This window comes from Coffea eugenioides, chromosome 2 (assembly GCF_003713205.1).
Source record: "Coffea eugenioides isolate CCC68of chromosome 2, Ceug_1.0, whole genome shotgun sequence".
In the NCBI taxonomy this organism is placed as follows: domain Eukaryota; kingdom Viridiplantae; phylum Streptophyta; class Magnoliopsida; order Gentianales; family Rubiaceae; genus Coffea; species Coffea eugenioides.
Genome location: NC_040036.1, coordinates 67,467,140 through 67,484,113, shown reverse-complemented (window position 1 = coordinate 67,484,113; position 16,974 = coordinate 67,467,140). Strand labels below are relative to the sequence as shown.

At 33.1% G+C, this 16,974-nt stretch overlaps 1 protein-coding gene across 1 annotated transcript; it reads right to left on the bottom strand.

The window, feature by feature from the left end:
* Positions 1–5,776: 5,776 nt before the first annotated feature.
* Positions 5,777–8,634, bottom strand: LOC113763287 (trihelix transcription factor GTL2-like). Its single transcript, XM_027307053.1, has 2 exons — positions 7,910–8,634; positions 5,777–7,394 (listed from the first exon to the last, which is right to left on the bottom strand). The coding sequence occupies exons 1-2, from the start codon at positions 8,371–8,373 to the stop codon at positions 6,035–6,037; spliced, it is 1,824 nt and encodes a 607-aa protein (XP_027162854.1). The 5' UTR covers positions 8,374–8,634; the 3' UTR covers positions 5,777–6,034.
* Between the last annotated feature and the right edge of the window lie 8,340 nt (positions 8,635–16,974).

The window sequence follows — 16,974 nt, the reverse complement described above, 5'->3', positions numbered from 1 at the left end:
CTGAGAGAGAGAAAGAGAGAATAAGAGGGAATTGGAAATATCAGAGAATCAGTATATTTTCCGTGTGTCCCTTACAAAGTGGGCCCCACTTATATAACTAACTCTAACAACCTGACAGTAACTAACAGCTGAGCTAATGCATAACTGTCTGATTAAGTGGAACGGCACCGTTTGTGGTACTTAACAACTCTCGAGCGACATCGTTTAGCTACTCAGCTAACTAAACTAGCTAATGCTCAATTGAGCCCTTATTATGCTTAAGAACATGAATTGTGCAGCCTGACAAAATCCTTTGCTTTCCTCTCACCGTGCTGGCCCTATAATCCCTCTCTTCCACTCAATAATTTCATCTCCTCCCTACCCTTGTAGTCCTGTCTATTACCTCCCTCAACATACTTACTCCATCCTACCAATTGCTCTTTTCCACCTCCTAACCCGATTTTTTCCAATTCATGACTTATTTCATTACACCTAAAAAGTTTTGGCCAAATCCAATGTCAAAATTTTGATAAGTGAGATCAACATAAAATTTTGTATCTTTGAAATTTTTCTATAAATAACCATTGAAAAAATTCTCAAAGATTCCTAAAATGTTCCTGAAATGAACCATCCAAATACATCCTTGTTTATTTGAGTTCATCTTAGTAGAATTTATTTATTATATAGCTCATCTTCAAATTTTTGTGTGCATGTGCTCGTGCTTGTGGATGTATCAAAAACATATTTTATATATGTCTAAATTTAGTAAACGAAGAAGAAGTTTACATTAGTCAAAAGTATAAACTTTTGGTCTAATGTCAACAAAATCTAGATAAGAAATTAATAAGAGTTCAGAGTATCATTTGAATCTTTATGATGAAAATATTTTCTCTTATATATAAATGATAGATATTGATATGTCAAATCTTGGGAATCAAGAAATATGATACAAACGTTAAAGAGTAAAATGATAAATTCATTAATATAGTGTACTCAATTTCGTAAGAGGATTGTAAATCATAATTACTAAATTGTAACATTTATGTTATATTATTTTTATTTTTTATAATATTTGCATATTGATGTTACCTTACTGTAAAATAGGAATGCTCATATTGTTGTCCTTGTTAGATTTGTATCTTTTCCAAGGAAACATGAGAGTAATATATTTCAAGCAAGATTAGTATTACCATATGATAGGTAGAAACTTTCCAAGTTAAAGTTATGTATTTGCATTTATAAGTTGAAAAATAAAATATTATAATGGAAATTTTTTATATTTACTTTTAAGATTTGAATCTATTTCCAATTTTAAGTAGTATAATATAATTCTCATAAGTTTATATTAGGTAGGATTAGTGCATTTAAGTACAACTGCTATATGATAAGTAAGAATTTTTCAAATCTAAGCGATACAATTATGGTAGTATCCATTCAAATGTTGAAAAGAATTTATTACGACTAAAATAATTAAAAATTCTAGAAAAATAGAATGCGGAGTTGGAAGCTCAATGGGAATTTCAAACTGAAAAATCATCTTAAAATATTATATACATGTATGTGTGTGTGTGTGTGTGTGAAAATTATGGCTGCTAATCGAACCATCTAAGTGGGACTTCAAAAAGCCTAAACTCGACTCACTTAGTTTGTAAGACATTTCATTCAAGCTAATATATATGAAACTCATATTTGACTCATAGTACATTTGGGCTTTGAACCCCATTTGGGTTTAGACTAAACTTACTTATTATTTCTTAATTTCTTTAATATAATTACTATAACCATTAAGTAGTAAAGTTAGTTTACAACCTACATTGTCAAAACTACTCATAAATAGTAAAATGTTCATTAAAAGTACATAAATTAATACTAATAGGGCCTTCAGTTTCGAATCATGTAACAGGCTAATAGTAATAGTCATTAGTCAACACACTATTAATAGGTCTTTCTCTTTAAATATATTTATTTAATAAATCTAAGTCTCTTCAAAACCAATACTAATTGCTAATAGTCCAATTATACATTACATATTTAGAAATAATAAATGTATAGTTTTATACATTAGGCATATATGTGTGTATATATATATATATATAAAACGGGCTACAATTTAATTGGGTTGAACCTATAGAAGCCCACACTCGAATCACATTTTAATCATACATCAAATCTAGGCCCAAACTTTGTCTGACCTAAAATTATAGTAGGCTCGGCCCTTTTCTTTCGAGCTGAATTCGGTTTGGCCCGGGCACCTTAACAGCCCTACAAAAAATATTATATTATGTTTTGATCTCCAAAGAATAAACCAATTATTTTTATTCAGTCCAGCGATTCACTAGAATAAAAATTAAAAGATTTGTACATTTTAGCCATTCACAGTACACCCTTATGTAATAAACAATAACTTGACATCCATAAACTCAATCAAACAAGTTTAGGAAGATTCCAACTCCAAAAATAAAAATCAATCAGTTTCGGGGGCTGTTAGCGTTGGCGAAAGAGGGTGGAGAAAAGGAGAAGGTGTGGGAAAAGGGGATTGGGAGATGACTATAGGAAGATGGAGAGGGCTGTACGCGGGGGAGGTGGAGTGGTGGGGTAAAGAAGAGGAAACTAGGAGTGTTCATTGGCCAGTTATCGGGAACTTGCTTAAAGTTTTCAATTTTTTTTTATAAGACCAACATCTAATTACTACCTAAACTTTAATTTGGTAAATCTAACTAGTTTTTAGGCTAATAATCTATAATTGGGAAATATCCAAAATAGTAAAAAGTAAGCCCAAAATTTTTAGTTTCCTCTCTTTTTCATCACGTTAAGAAAGCCAAATCGAAACTCAAAGAATAAGTTCATAGCAACATCAAGGTATAGGTTATAACTCTATCTGTTAGTACGTTAGTAGGTATATAATACATATAATATATCATTTACATACAAAATTCTGTAATTTGACTGGTAATTAGTATATCAGAACTAAATTTCAATATCCATTTCTAAATCGTTTTACTAAACTTTCAAGATTTTTTTTAGTATGAGTAGGAGATCTCGAATTCGGGACCCCTCACTGATACTTACCCCATTCCCACCCAACCCATCCCTTCCCCCACCAAACTTTCAAGATTAGATACTAGTTTTACGGATATTCAATATCCGACATAAATTGGATCTATTAGTTTTTTTTCTTACCAAATGTGAACACCCTTACGAAGGATGATGATTTTAAAAATAATTCTAAAGATACCCTAAAAACACCCATTTCATCTTGTTCATGAAATACAAAACCCATACTACATTACTTTTAAAAACACGCATCCAATCTTACTAGACCTAAATATATGTCGTCCGTATTGAGATTATCTTCTTGGAGAAAAAAAATAGAAGTGGAGTGCTTGAAAATAACCCAATTCAATATTTAAACTTAATAGGTTTAGATTTTAACATATTTAGACATGTTTAATAACCAAAAAATAGATTATCTGAATTAATTAAGTAGTACTAAATTTTCTAAATAAAATTTGCTCCAAAAAATAAAAGGGTAAAAAACAAAGAAGCTCCCTGTGGTAAAGCTAATATACAAAAAAACCCCTCGTGATTTCAAAACGTACAACACAACACCTCATGCTTTGAACTAAATTGTAAAGGTGACGGAATCCGTTAAAATTAATGGGGACGGACAAAATGACAAAAATGTCCTGATATAACTAAGCAAAAAGTAGCTCAACAAAATCATTTGTTTCATTCTCTAGAGAAAGAGAATTGCAGGTAGAACATGTATATTTATTAAAAATTAGGAATAAAAATTTGTTTTTAAGTTCCAATAAGTTATTTTCGTTAATTTTAACGGATTCTGTCACCTTTACAATTTAGTTCAAAGTATCAGGTGTCATTTTGTACGTTTTGAAACTACGAGGGGTTTTTTCTGTATATTAGATTTACCATAAGAGGCTTTTTTGTTATTTATCCAAAAATAAATGATAAACTATTTACTTATCACTTAAGGTACTAAAGTTTGAAAATTGAAATCTGAAATCTGAAATTTAAATCCATTAAGATATTGATTGTTAAGTACTAAATCTGATATATTTATCAAACACACCCTTAATCTGAAGTGCTAAAGTTGTGATTGTTTCGTTCGTGGGTTGCGAAATAGGATGAAATCGCCTTGCTGTCTTTTTTATCTAAAGCTGAGAAACTCAGACTTTTGAATTAATAAACATAAATTCCCAAACAACCTTCAAAAACCGGCAACTTTTGAAGGCGTCCAGGGGACTTATTAACCCAGAAACCCAACCCCCCCAATACGATGTGGGATAGGAAACCTCACAGGGTGCCCCGCTGCTAAGAAGTAAAGACCCCCCAGACTCCCCTTGCTGTCAACTTGATGTTGTGATTGTGGGGTTGCCTGTACATGCAATGACTTGGTATGAAATGATCTTAGCTTAGCAGCAGGAAGGACCGTGGCCCCTAACTCTGGGACTTTCATAAAGACGAGAAAACGGCCTTTCCAAGTTTTTGGAGATATTCACCGTATACAGTCCTACATCTTTCGCCTCTTTGCCTCAGTCCATGTGGAGGGTCCCATTTCCTACACCACCAAGATTGTCTAATATCTTGAATCTTCATGGTTTTCTTGTCCCTGGCTAGTGACAAGATCGAACCCTTTTTCTTTTTCCATTCTTTTCTTATTTGTTTTTCCATAATTTTGGCATCACATTTTTGGATTAAGTAAGAAGGGGAAGCAAATCTGAGACCTATTCTCTTTGAGAAAAATAATGTCAGTTGTCTTGCTTTTTGTAAGAACTTGGTATACAAATGATGCTAAAGTTGTTATTCCCACGTAATTAGCCTTTACATGTTTCTGTATAAAACGATTGTTAATAACGTGGAGTTATTGTATGCATGATGTGTATGCAATTCTTTCAAGATGATCATTTGGAATTGGCTGCTAAATTACCAAGAAAATTTTATGGCTCATAAACCTCTCATTTTTCATCTCAAGCCTAGTACATATACATAAATGCATGACTGCATAACTTCTTTTCAAGAAGCCGAGTGGTAATGGTATTAAAAGAAAATTCAGTATTCAAAAATATGGAAAAAGTTAATTCTCATTAAAGTACTTAATTTTTGCTATAACTTTCATAAGTCGTAGCATGTAAAAGTTCAAAAATCGTAGTGTTTATGGTCTAAGAAGTTGAGGTCTTCCATTTTCCAATGTAGTAATTGCAGAAAACTATTAATTTATCTATGGGAATTACACATCCTAAAATCATTCTGCAATTAGTTTTGTTGCTTATTTTGGGGAAAAGAAAGGGAGGAACAAGATAAAGGTACAAAGATTCTATGACTAGAATAAAGGGACCTATATACAATAATGCCTATCGAATAATTTTCCTCTTATATATTTACTGCTTGTCAGAAAAAAAAATTGAAGAACAAAAAACCTTTAGTATAAAAATTCAACGTATATGTTGCCTTCAACAATGATTATTTTTTTTAGACCTATAGGTTCAATGGAGAGATCATATTTAAACACCTTTACCTGTAAAACTGAAATATACTGGTGGATAGAAAAAGAAAAAAAAAATTACAAGTTACTATAATTTGCATGGTAAATTATATTCTGTATGGTAAATTTTTACCATGATGGACAAATAAAATGCTTAAAACATACATGACAAATTCTTTCTCACAAGAAGAACAGAATATTGCAGCATGGTCCTAATATGGCACGGCACACTGCCTAATTTGTACTATTCTAATATTAAAAGGGTGGCACTCCTACTTCACTGAAAGATACACGTGCACCAAAAATTGACATTTATATGTAGTCTTCTCCTAAGCATTATTTAGAGGGCAATTAAAATAATGTCATTGGGGACAATGATCGTTTTAGCTACCAAGAACTGCAAAATGTTTCAACCTAAGAAGTATGAACTTCTTCTTCTTCTGGACATAATAAGCTAAATTCCGGGCAAAGCTTGTTATCACTCTTACAATTATCAGCAACATTTCACACTCATTAATTCTAACATATCTGATCTAACAATGCAAAGCCTAGCTAGTGGTTTTCAGGTGAAGTCTGGCGGTTTTCTGGCAGGTTGGAAGGGGCCACAAGTGTTCCTTGACCGTACAAAGTGCTAAGCTGGAGAAAATAAGGACAGGTCCTGGAGTCAAGTGACCTCTTCTTGTTGTTATCTTTTGTCTTCCTGAAATACTTGTTTATATTCTCCCATTTCTCTTTGCACCTTTTGGAGCTTCTCTTGTACCCCAACTCTAGCATCCCTTGTGAGATTCTTTCCCATAGGGGACCCTTTGCACCTTCCTTGATGCTGTCATCAGATGTACTGTTATTGGTGAGACGACACTTGAGGTTTATCAATGCTTGGACTTCATCTCTAGGCCATCGCTTACCGGCGATTCGCTCCCCCCTCTCATTTGGTGCAGAAACCATTTTCTGGGATGATTTTTGTGCTAAAGATGGATTTGGCTGTGAAGGGTCCTCATGGTATTTATAAGAATTGGTATTAGGGTTTTGGGATGTCGTGGGTAGTGTAGCTGAGGAGGTTGCTTGTGGAGTTGAGCAATGGTTGTGAGGTGATGGGGTGGTTTCTCCAGATGAAGTTGGATTGTTTCTTGAGAGCACCAAAGTAGGGTTATGGTGGGAAATAGCCATGCTTGTTGAAGTGACTCCTTCGAGTTTAGTTTGGTCACTATTGAGGCTGCTAGGGGGCAGAATTTCAGAAGACGAAGTCACAGAATTTGAACTATTTGTTACCTTGAGAAGATCTTCAATTCTCCTTACTAAGCTTTGATCTGCCTCAGAACCAGATGTGAATTTCTTAAGGAGATCAATTATCTTGCCTTGTCTATCACATGCAATGGCCTGTTCTTGTGCCCTCATCTCAATTTCCTTGTTGATCCTATCCATTTCTTGACACTTCCAAGCTTCATCTCTTGCGATGCTTTCCCGATCTCTTCTCACCATGTCTTCAATAAGTTTGTTGTGTAGCACTTCTTGTTGCTCAACTATCTTCTTCACTACTGCTTCACAAAAACCCTTGAACATCTCGAACTTATGGTTCCTTTTTCTCTTCCTGCTTTTAGTCGATTCCTTCACTAGTTCTGCATTTTCCTGATCAGAAGGGTTGGCAACGGCTACAGTGTTTCCTGTGTCCTCCTCTTCTTGCAGTGTACTAGCGTCCATCTTGTTGTCTCCTTCTGGTTTATCCTTTTCTTTGACCAAATCTTGGCTCTTTTCTGTTGAAACCTGTGGATTTTCATCATTATAAAGCTCGTCAAGATCACTGAAAAACCTGTAGTTTTTGTTGTAATTCATGCTGTTGAAATGTCTGCTTTCTTCCTCGAATTTCTCCTTGCACTTTTCAGCACTCCTATGATACCCAAGCTCTGTAAGCTTCCTGCGTCCATCATTAATATGCATAAACTACAAGACCCCAATTAACTAAACGGATCACTCTGAGTAAATTAATGCAGTAAAATGAAATCATAAGAGTTCAAATGCTGGGATATTCTTTGTTTCACAACTTTCTCTCTCTCTCTCAGACACAAACTCACAGGCACAGACACAAAGAAGCATTTACTAGGTTACTAGAAACAGCTCTTTGAAATAAATGTAGATATAAAAGAAAAAAAAAAAGCATATCAAGAGATCCATCATTTCAAAAGGAAGCCAGGAAGCCAGGAGTATGAAATTGAATTTGACAAAAAGTATTGGAAAGATTCTAAAAGTAAGTGCAGGTACTAAAAGTGTACAAATATACGAGTACAAGGACTGCAAAAAAAAAAAAAAAGTCATTTCACTTTGACAATCAATCACCTGAATAATTCACTTTTATCATAGCGCAAAATAGGTATATATCATATCATATATACATCACCAGTGCACGAGGAAATTGATGTCACATAAGGGTACCTTGAAACATGTTCCCAAGTGATTTCAGGGAACCAATTTTCCATGCTAGATCTGATTCTGAGCAGTGCAAGAACTTCATCATTGGACCAGGGATCAAGTGGGATTGCTGCTGAGATTGATCCCTCTCTTTCTTCCTTTTCCTCACCATTCTTGGAGGTGGGTGGTGGTGATTGGTGGTGCAATCGGTGGTGAAGCCCACTTTGCTGGTGGTGGTGGTGGGGTTGAACTTGAACATCAAGTGTCAGTGGAGAAGAGTATGGATCAAAACAACCAAGAAAAGCTGGTGCTGGTGGTGTTGCTGATGTTGGTGGCAGTGGTGGCGATGCTAGTGACACTGATGCTGCAGATGATGGAATTGAAACCCCATGATGATGAAGAGGGAAAGAAAGAGGAATAGGAAGTGAAGTTCTTGAAGAAGCTGCTAAAAATTGGTGGAATTGGTCAGCTGGTACACCATCAAACATGTTGTTGTGTTTGATTTTTTTTTTCCCTTCTTGTTGTATTTTTTTCCTTCTTTTCCCTGCTCCCTTCAGTCTCAACTCTCAAACTCTTAGTAAAATGGCAATTGGCAAAGCAAAGCAAAGCAAACCAAAAACAAAATTTTATGTCAACACAAACCAAGAAGTGAAGGCTTCTCTTCACTCATGAAGCAACAAAACAAACAAAAACCTCACACACAGACACACACACATACACACACTTTTGAGAGAGAGAGAGAGAGAGGAAAAAAAAAACACCACAGTTTCTGTCACTCCCTCTCTTTCTCTCCCAAATATCTCTCTCTCATATTCATCAAGGATTTTGTCTTTTATTGCAGGAGAGTAAGCGGGATTGTCTCCCAAGACTTGGAAAACTGGCAAGTGATGCTACACTCCAATGAGTGCACAGGTTACTGAATTCATGTGATTAGAGGGTGAACTGCACGTGTCGCTGACACACGTGGGTGGGCAGTGGCAAAATTGTTTAAGGCTGAGGAAGGGATTTGAAAATTTGGGACAGAGCTGACCGAATTCATTAAAGAAAATAAAATTTTAAAAAAAAGATGGAGTAATTGTTTTTGGGTTCCACTGGTCCTTAGAATCCTATGCAGAAGGTGGTGCTGATGATGGTGTAATTAACGGCAATAGATAGCAGGACACGTGAATGCATGCAGAGGCTGGGACCAATTATTTATGGGAGGGGGATTGGGATTTTCATGTAGGTGCCATGGTACTGTCTATAATAAAATTATTGTTGCTGGTACAGCACCGACTTGGGGAGGAAGGCTGTCTAGGAGGGATTGATTAATATATAGATTGTGTGTTTTGAAATTGAATCATATAATTCATTGTTTTATTTTAGTCTTAATTAACCTCCCTTTCAAAGATAAAGTACTAATCAAGTTAGAGAATAGGAAATGTGGAAGGATGGGATGGCAGATATTGTGCAGTGCAATGGTTTCGGGCATATAGCATGGATGAATGTGAATGTAACCTTGAACTAAAAATTTTAGAGAGAAATGGTTGAAGATGATTTAGAGGCTTTTGATGGTAGGTTAGTTAAAGATTTTAGTTGTGAATTTGTTTTAAGCTTGGTAAGAGCGGCATAGTGACTATCACCAAATCCAATGAGAGTTACAATTAAGTTTTGATTCCGAAAAATCGTTTAAAACATATCTCATATTTCGTCAAATGAGTTTTTTCATCATTTACTTTTAAAATAGTAACTTTACGTCCCTTATAAAATTAAATCAGTAAAATTTAATTCTAATTAAATTATTGACCACTTTTATCTTAAAATCACCACATGACCAACATATAGTTATTTTTTATGTACAAAAGGTTAAATCCAATTTTTCCAGTGGCAAAAATGAATATCAACTGGGTTCAATCCCACTTTTTTAGAAAAAAAATGAAAATGGTTCGGATTAATCTTACTTTTTTGAGGGTAAAAAATGAATATGGATTGGGTCATTTTTTTAAACTATAAATGTAATCTAACCTTTTCGCTACTAAAAAAAAGACCATATATAGGTCGCCTGATGACTTCAGATTGAAAAGTAATCAAAAAATTAAGTTGGGATCAAATTTTACTGATTTAATTTTGTAAGGGATATAAAGTTACTATTTTAAAAGCAAAGGACAAAAAAATTCATTTGACGAAATGTAAAGGACATTTTAAACAATTTCACCTTTTTATTTAGATATGGGATTTATCTAAGGGGCATCCGTTGACATGCATTTCATGGTATTAGTCATTTGGAAAGTAGGATTAACTTTAACAAGCGTCTAAATATATGAGGCTGATACATGTTAGTTTGCACAAACATATGATAAATTAGATGTAGTAAAAAAAAAAATCCATTGGGCACTAATTCGAAAAACTATTTGGCTAACTTGTATCAATGTCAAACATAAGGTGCAATGCACCTTGATTTATATTCTGGCATAAATGCATGGCCCTTTGGATAGACATACAGTTTAATTGTACATTTATACTCTGTCCATTTATTGTATTTATAAGTTGTTGCCAAGTGTTTTTGAGTGTAGATGCTGTGTTACCATTAAACACTGATTTATGCAATTTGAAATTAATCACTTTTTATATGAAAGAATTCAGTATAAAATTTTCATCAAGAAAAAAAAAATCCTTGGATTTTTTTTAATAGTTTTTTGAATAGGATTATGGTCAATTTGATGGTTACAATGCAAATGGTGATTATGTAGGTAATACGAGTTTAAATAGTTAAGGTAAGGATTGGTTAAAAGATGTAGCATTTGAAAGAAAAATGGTAACTTGGTAAGCTTTCCAAACCTTTTGACGACGCATTAGTAGTAGGTCCACCGACTTGAAAAGAGAATGTTTCTGCGGCCGGATTACGATGCTTTTGTATAATCCTGTGATAAGAAAAGTAAATATACTTTCTCAGCTTAACCGATGGAAAAGGTTATCACTTTTTGCAGCATCTAGTTGATTCTCATAGCTTTTATTGCATTTCGTTTTGCTTTTTTTTTTTTTAGTTTTTCTAACGGGTCCCATAGAACACACCCGTTAACATACTTATGTTCTACCCAACCTATCATGTATATACATACACTAATAATTATCATTTTCTTTTGTATTTATATGTTTTTCTTAATTAATCTCCTTGCATTTATACGCTATTTCTAATTAATTTTATATTTTTAAAAATCTCATATCTGAAATACATTTTAATGAGTGCTCATAGGGCATACGTTAGACAGACCTTTTTTTTTTTTTTTTTTTTAAGTTTTACCCTTAAGATAGTAATAGAACTAGTAAAAGAAACAACGTTAAACTATCCAAACAAAAATTATATTTCCCCTGAATAATTTTGTTTCCAATTATGGAGTTTGATAAGAGTATATTTTCGTTTACTTTTAGGGGTCACTGGTATTTGGCAAAATAGTTATTTTTGTGATAGCCTGAAACTTAATTAATTAGTCAAACTAAAACAACTAAATCTTTACTGAAAGAACTTTCGGAAGAATTTATGTATTTGTGTCTCATTAACATGGGTTTTCTTAACCAATAAATAATAATAAATTTTGATGTTTTGTTGTCCACTTTTTTTTTTATGTTTTGTAGTCTACTAATTTCATTAAAAATATGCAATGTGCGAAAAATTCACGGACCTAAAATTTAAAGGCCTATAAAAGAAAATTTTATTTATTTATTTATTTATTAATACCTTCCCAGCCTTCCCCATGTCTATCCTCAAAATAGAGAAACATAAAAACTTTAAAGCATCAAATTAACCCACATTTAGTATGTGCAAGTAAAGACGGTATTGAATTCCAAGAGATCGTCCGAGGTATATCACTCTGGGCAAGGGGCTTGTGGGAGCTTTTGGTTACTTATATTGAAAAGGAAATTTGGAGATTTGTAGGCTACTCTATGAGCTTCCTTGGACCAAAAACAAAAAGGGCAAATGACTACCCTATGAGCTAAAAGTAATAAAGCATGTCCCGAGTCTATAGTGATTTTGCTTACCTTGCTATTTAACTATCCATACAAATTAGAAGTCAAATATTGAAACATTTTTAAGGTTAAAACAGCAATTGAAAATAGAGGTTCTAAGTCTCACAATTTGCAAATTTAGTCTAATTTGATATTAGAGTTTATTGTAACACCTAATAAATTGTGAAGTGTTGTTATAAGAGGGTGTCATTGAAGAGTTAATAAAACTTAAGGGCCATAATGGTAAAACATTAGTAATCAAATTATGACTTCTCAGTTACAGATGAGTATCAACTAGGTCGGGATTTTATTGTCATTTATTTTAATATGGTTGGATTTTCATAACTAAAAATGAAATTGGGGCTATATTTTGGTTTACATTTTTAAGGGGCAAAAAAGTCTAGTGGCTATTTCATCAAGAGTTAGCCTTAGAAAATAGGTCTACAAAGAATTAGGTGTCCCTTGCTATTTAACTATTTATACAAATTAGAAGTCAAATATTAAAACATTTTAAGGTTAAAACAGCAATTGAAATTGGAGGTTCTAAGTCTCACAATTCGAAAACTGGGGTTTAGTCATAATTTGGCTAAGATGTAATCCATTAGAAAGGAATCTAGAGGGCTTGGGGGAGATTCGTACGTAGACACAATATATGATTTGTTTGATATTGAATTATATTGTTCATTGTGTAATTGTAATTAGCATAGAGAATTAAAAAAATGAGATATTATGGGATAGTAGCTATGCATTGTTTGGGGGGTAATTGCACTTTGCAAACCCAATTATTTTTTGAATTATAATTTGCACTTCAAGCTTTTAATTTTCATAATTTATTACCTTCAACATTTAAATTTTTTGCAATCCATTACAGTTAAAAAAAAACTCTAACAAATTAAAGTAGATTTCAGCCAGCTATGATAGGAAATATGACTAGATGTTGGAGATCCTAGTTTTAGTCTCACAAGATGTGAGTCTAATGTCACTAGATGCTAGTTTTCATGCCACTGTCTATATATGGGTATTATTATTTATTTTTTTTTTGTCAATTGTCATCCCTACTCCTACTCCTACTCTATCTACGGGGGAGGCTCAACTGAGCCTATGGGGACCGATGGGGATAGAACCACCACCGGACCAGACGGGTGCACTACGCACCTGTCTGGATTTGAAGCAGAGCCACAAGAGTCCATGTCTGGTTGTGTTTGGATTGCATTTTCCATGATTTTTCATGGAAAAAATACTGTAGCGATTTGATGTATGTGAGGGAAAAAGGTAATAGAGAAATGTGATCACGGAAAACAACGTAATTTTCCGACAAAAAATTGCAATCCAAACAAGGCCGCATTTTGGTACCAAAGCCTTAAAGGCTTGGTGGTGGCCACCAGCCCAAGAGCTGGTGGTTGTCTATATATGGGTATTAGTTCTAGTATTGTTGAGTTATTATTTGTCTGTATTGTTCTCATCGTTGTGTGTTACTTATAATCATATTTAAAAAATGTGATTGATAAAACGATTCTTTCAACTGTTGCTCTTATTTTGTTCCTAAAATGACTTTTTCTTTTTATCAAGAAATGTGCCAAAGTGCACATTTTTCCTCTCATCAGAAGCTAATGAAAGTCCTATTCTTTTCTTGTTATCAAATTTGACATCTCTCTCTCTCTCTCTCTCTCTCAGATTTCGTGAGTCGAGTTTTGGCAAGTCTAGATTAGACTCACAAATTAACGGGGCTTTAGGGTTTTTGATACAAATTAAAAAGTTCACACTCAACTCGCACTCTTCCACGAGTTTTGAGCTCAAATGGGCCCGAACCCAAGTTCATAATTAAATAAATAATGATGTATAATATATATTTAATAATTATCAATTACTATAAATTTATTTATAAATTCTTAATATTTTATGTTATAATATATATAATTATAAATTATAAATATTATTATATACATTATATATATAATTATATTTGTACAAAGGTCAATCTTTAATGGGATTCGAGTCTAAAAAGGTCCAAACTTAGTCCACATTTAATTCGAACTAATATTTATGCCCAAACTTTGCCTGGGTCAATTAAAAATTAGGCTTAGTAGGCTTTTCTTGGGTTGGGTGGGGTGACATTGGGCTAATCCTGCCCCACTGACAGTTGCTCTGTGTGTGTGTGTGTGACACATCCAAAGTATATTGCTTTTATCAAAGGAAAAATGTACAATTGAATTCCTTTTTTGATAAAAGAAAAAAAAGTAGATTTTGGGGATAAGATAAGATATGGGTTGAAATTTTATTTTAACCAATCACCAGTAAGATGAAATCTATCTCAATATTCAGCTACTACTTGTGGATATTGGGAAAAGGTAGGAGTTGAAGGTAGTAAATTACCAAAAATTTAAAAGTTTAAGGTGTAAAATGTGATTTAAGAATAGTTGAGGAGTGCAAAGTGCAACTAATCATTATCCAATTTATGAGTTTGTGATGCATTTGAGTGCAGATGCTCTTATTGCCGTGGCTAATTCCTTTTTTTTTTTTGCAACGATAGTATTAATATAACTTACTCTAACATAATTTAGGGAGAGGGGATCCTAACTGATGGAAAATCGTGTTGGAGAAAATCACTTGAAAGTGAACGTCATAATTAAATGGTAAATGGGAGGCAAGGTTGACTGCCGTGGCTGCCTCCCACCAACACCACCAAGAGGCTGTTGATTGCCGTGGCTAATTACTGGTGCACATAATTAGACACTTTCCCCCTTTCATGTGTCAATCAATATATGTCAAATGCTTTAGAACGTAATCCATGCACGAATAGTCATGCTTTTTTGTGAAGTGTTGATAAAAATGATGTAGCATTTGATAGAATAATGATGAGCTTGTTAAAGCTTTTGATGACGCATTAGTAGTACATACAGTGACGTTAACAAATAGAATATTCTTCTGGATTATGATGATGTTTTTGTGTAATCTTAGGATCATAAGAAAAGTGAATTTGCTTTCTAACCTTTGGTCATCTTAAGAAAAAGAAAGTTTTCTTATGTTATATAAGACTGAGTTGTGGTCAAAAGGGATTTTAATTTCAATGGCATGAATAAAAGCTTTTTGAGAATGTGGAATATTGTGTAGATTTTTTAAAATTTTTGGTATAATTGAGGGCAACATGTGTTTAGGTATATTTACCGAAATGCCCTTATTTTGGTACATTTAAAGTTTTGATTTATGGAAACATTTGGATATTTCTGAAATATGAAATTATTTTACAATTGTTTTTACATCGAGTACAACTCATATAAGGTTATATATTCGTATAATTACTGAAATGGCATTATAGACACATTTAATTGAAGTGTGACTTTTATTGTGCAATTAACACAAAAACATATTAATACGTTTTGTAGTTAACATGTTGCTATAACTAATCGTTGGAGAATATTCCTTTGTTTGAAACAACCTATGTCTGCTCTTGGGCGATTTGCAACTGACATCTGTAGGAGTCTTGCAATTAGAATGTATTATTATTAATTTTGCCATATTTGATGACTATTTCTTTCCAATGTACTATAATTTGTCCAATGAAAAATTCTTTCTAACCACAGGCACCAAACACCCGCGATGTGCCGGCACTCCTCCATTAGGATTATTTACCAAATTCACTTTTGTCTGTTGATTGTTATTAGAGGTGTCAAAATGAAATGCTTGATCGGGTAGGTTTGAATCGGTCATAAATGAGTAATAGATATAATTGGATAAATCCATTTATACTCATTTAATAAATGGATCAAAATGAATTAACTCATTTATACCTATTTAATAAATAGGTATGGATATATTCAAGTATCCATTTATGGTCTACTTGAAATTCTATTTGCTCTTTTTTTTTGTTTTAGATTTTTTAACAAGAAATAATGACATTTTATTGTTATTGGATTGGTAAGAAATTTAAATTTATTAGCTTAACATCCACCAAAAATTGAGTTTAAATGTGCAATTATTTTTAAATGAGTATAAATGGGTAATGTGAGTCCATCCATTAACCATCAATTAAATGGGTCTAAATGAGTTACTTATCTAAATCCATTCAAAATTTATTAGGTACCCAAATCAATTTATTAATGAGCAAATCCACATGATTGGATTGTGATTGATACCTCTAATTGTCACTGTCTTTTTTGGGCTTTTTGAGCTCCTTTATTTTTTCCCTACAAGATACTAAGCAAAAATCCAAAATGAGGAGCACAATTTAAAGCCCCTTCCTTTCTTTATTGCATTTCCCCAATCCCCTCCTCTTGTTAAATAAATAAAACAACGCTTTTTGGGGAGGAGGATATTTATACATTACCAATCTTAGAGTTTGCAAATTATACATTACCATTTAAGTTGGGGGTAAGCAAAACAAAATAGAGAATATTTATTCTTTGTCTAGCAAATGGCAAAACATTTATTCTTGCCGGAAACTTGACTGATTGATTATTCAGGCTAAGACGGCTGAATCGATAATGAAAGAACATGCAAATGAATGTAGATATTGATTTTATCATTGTACCATTGGCATTTTGATATTAGAAGGGTTGTAGATATATTTATTGGAATTTCTATAACAGGTGCCTAATAAATAGTTGTTAGTACCAGTGACGAGGCTAGAAAATTCAATTTGAGGGAGCGAAATATATAAACATGTAAACTTTGAAATCAACATAATTTTTTATTTTTTTTTTGAAAAGCTCTGGGGACAAATACAGCTTAATAAACATAGGAATTGCTCAAAATTCTCAAACTTTTAAGAGGAGAGAACATAATTTTTTAGAACTTAGGGGTGGAATAGTTAAATATACATAGAAAACTTTGAAAATTCTCAAAATTTATGGAAGACGAAGCATGAATTCTGGATTTATCACTTGCAGACATTTAATTTACAATGAACATAGGATATGCGCGGAGTGTGCAGAAACCGATATTTTAAACGTTTTACTAATTAAACTCCAAATTAAAAAAAAGACTAACTCATGGACTCAATTTAATGAGTCCAACACTTGTTAAACAAACCCACAGTTAATATTAAACTAAGAATAAAGACTAATCAATTTTGATGTTGAGCAACGTATGACAAAACCTAAATTTAT

Coding starts and splice junctions, on each gene's coding strand:
- LOC113763287 (XM_027307053.1), bottom strand. CDS start 8,373: ATGTTTGATGGTGTACCAGCTGACCAATTCCACCAATTTTTAGCAGCT. Junction 7,395..7,909: donor ACTTGGGAACATGTTTCAAG/GTACCCTTATGT, acceptor TGATGGACGCAG/GAAGCTTACAGAGCTTGGGT.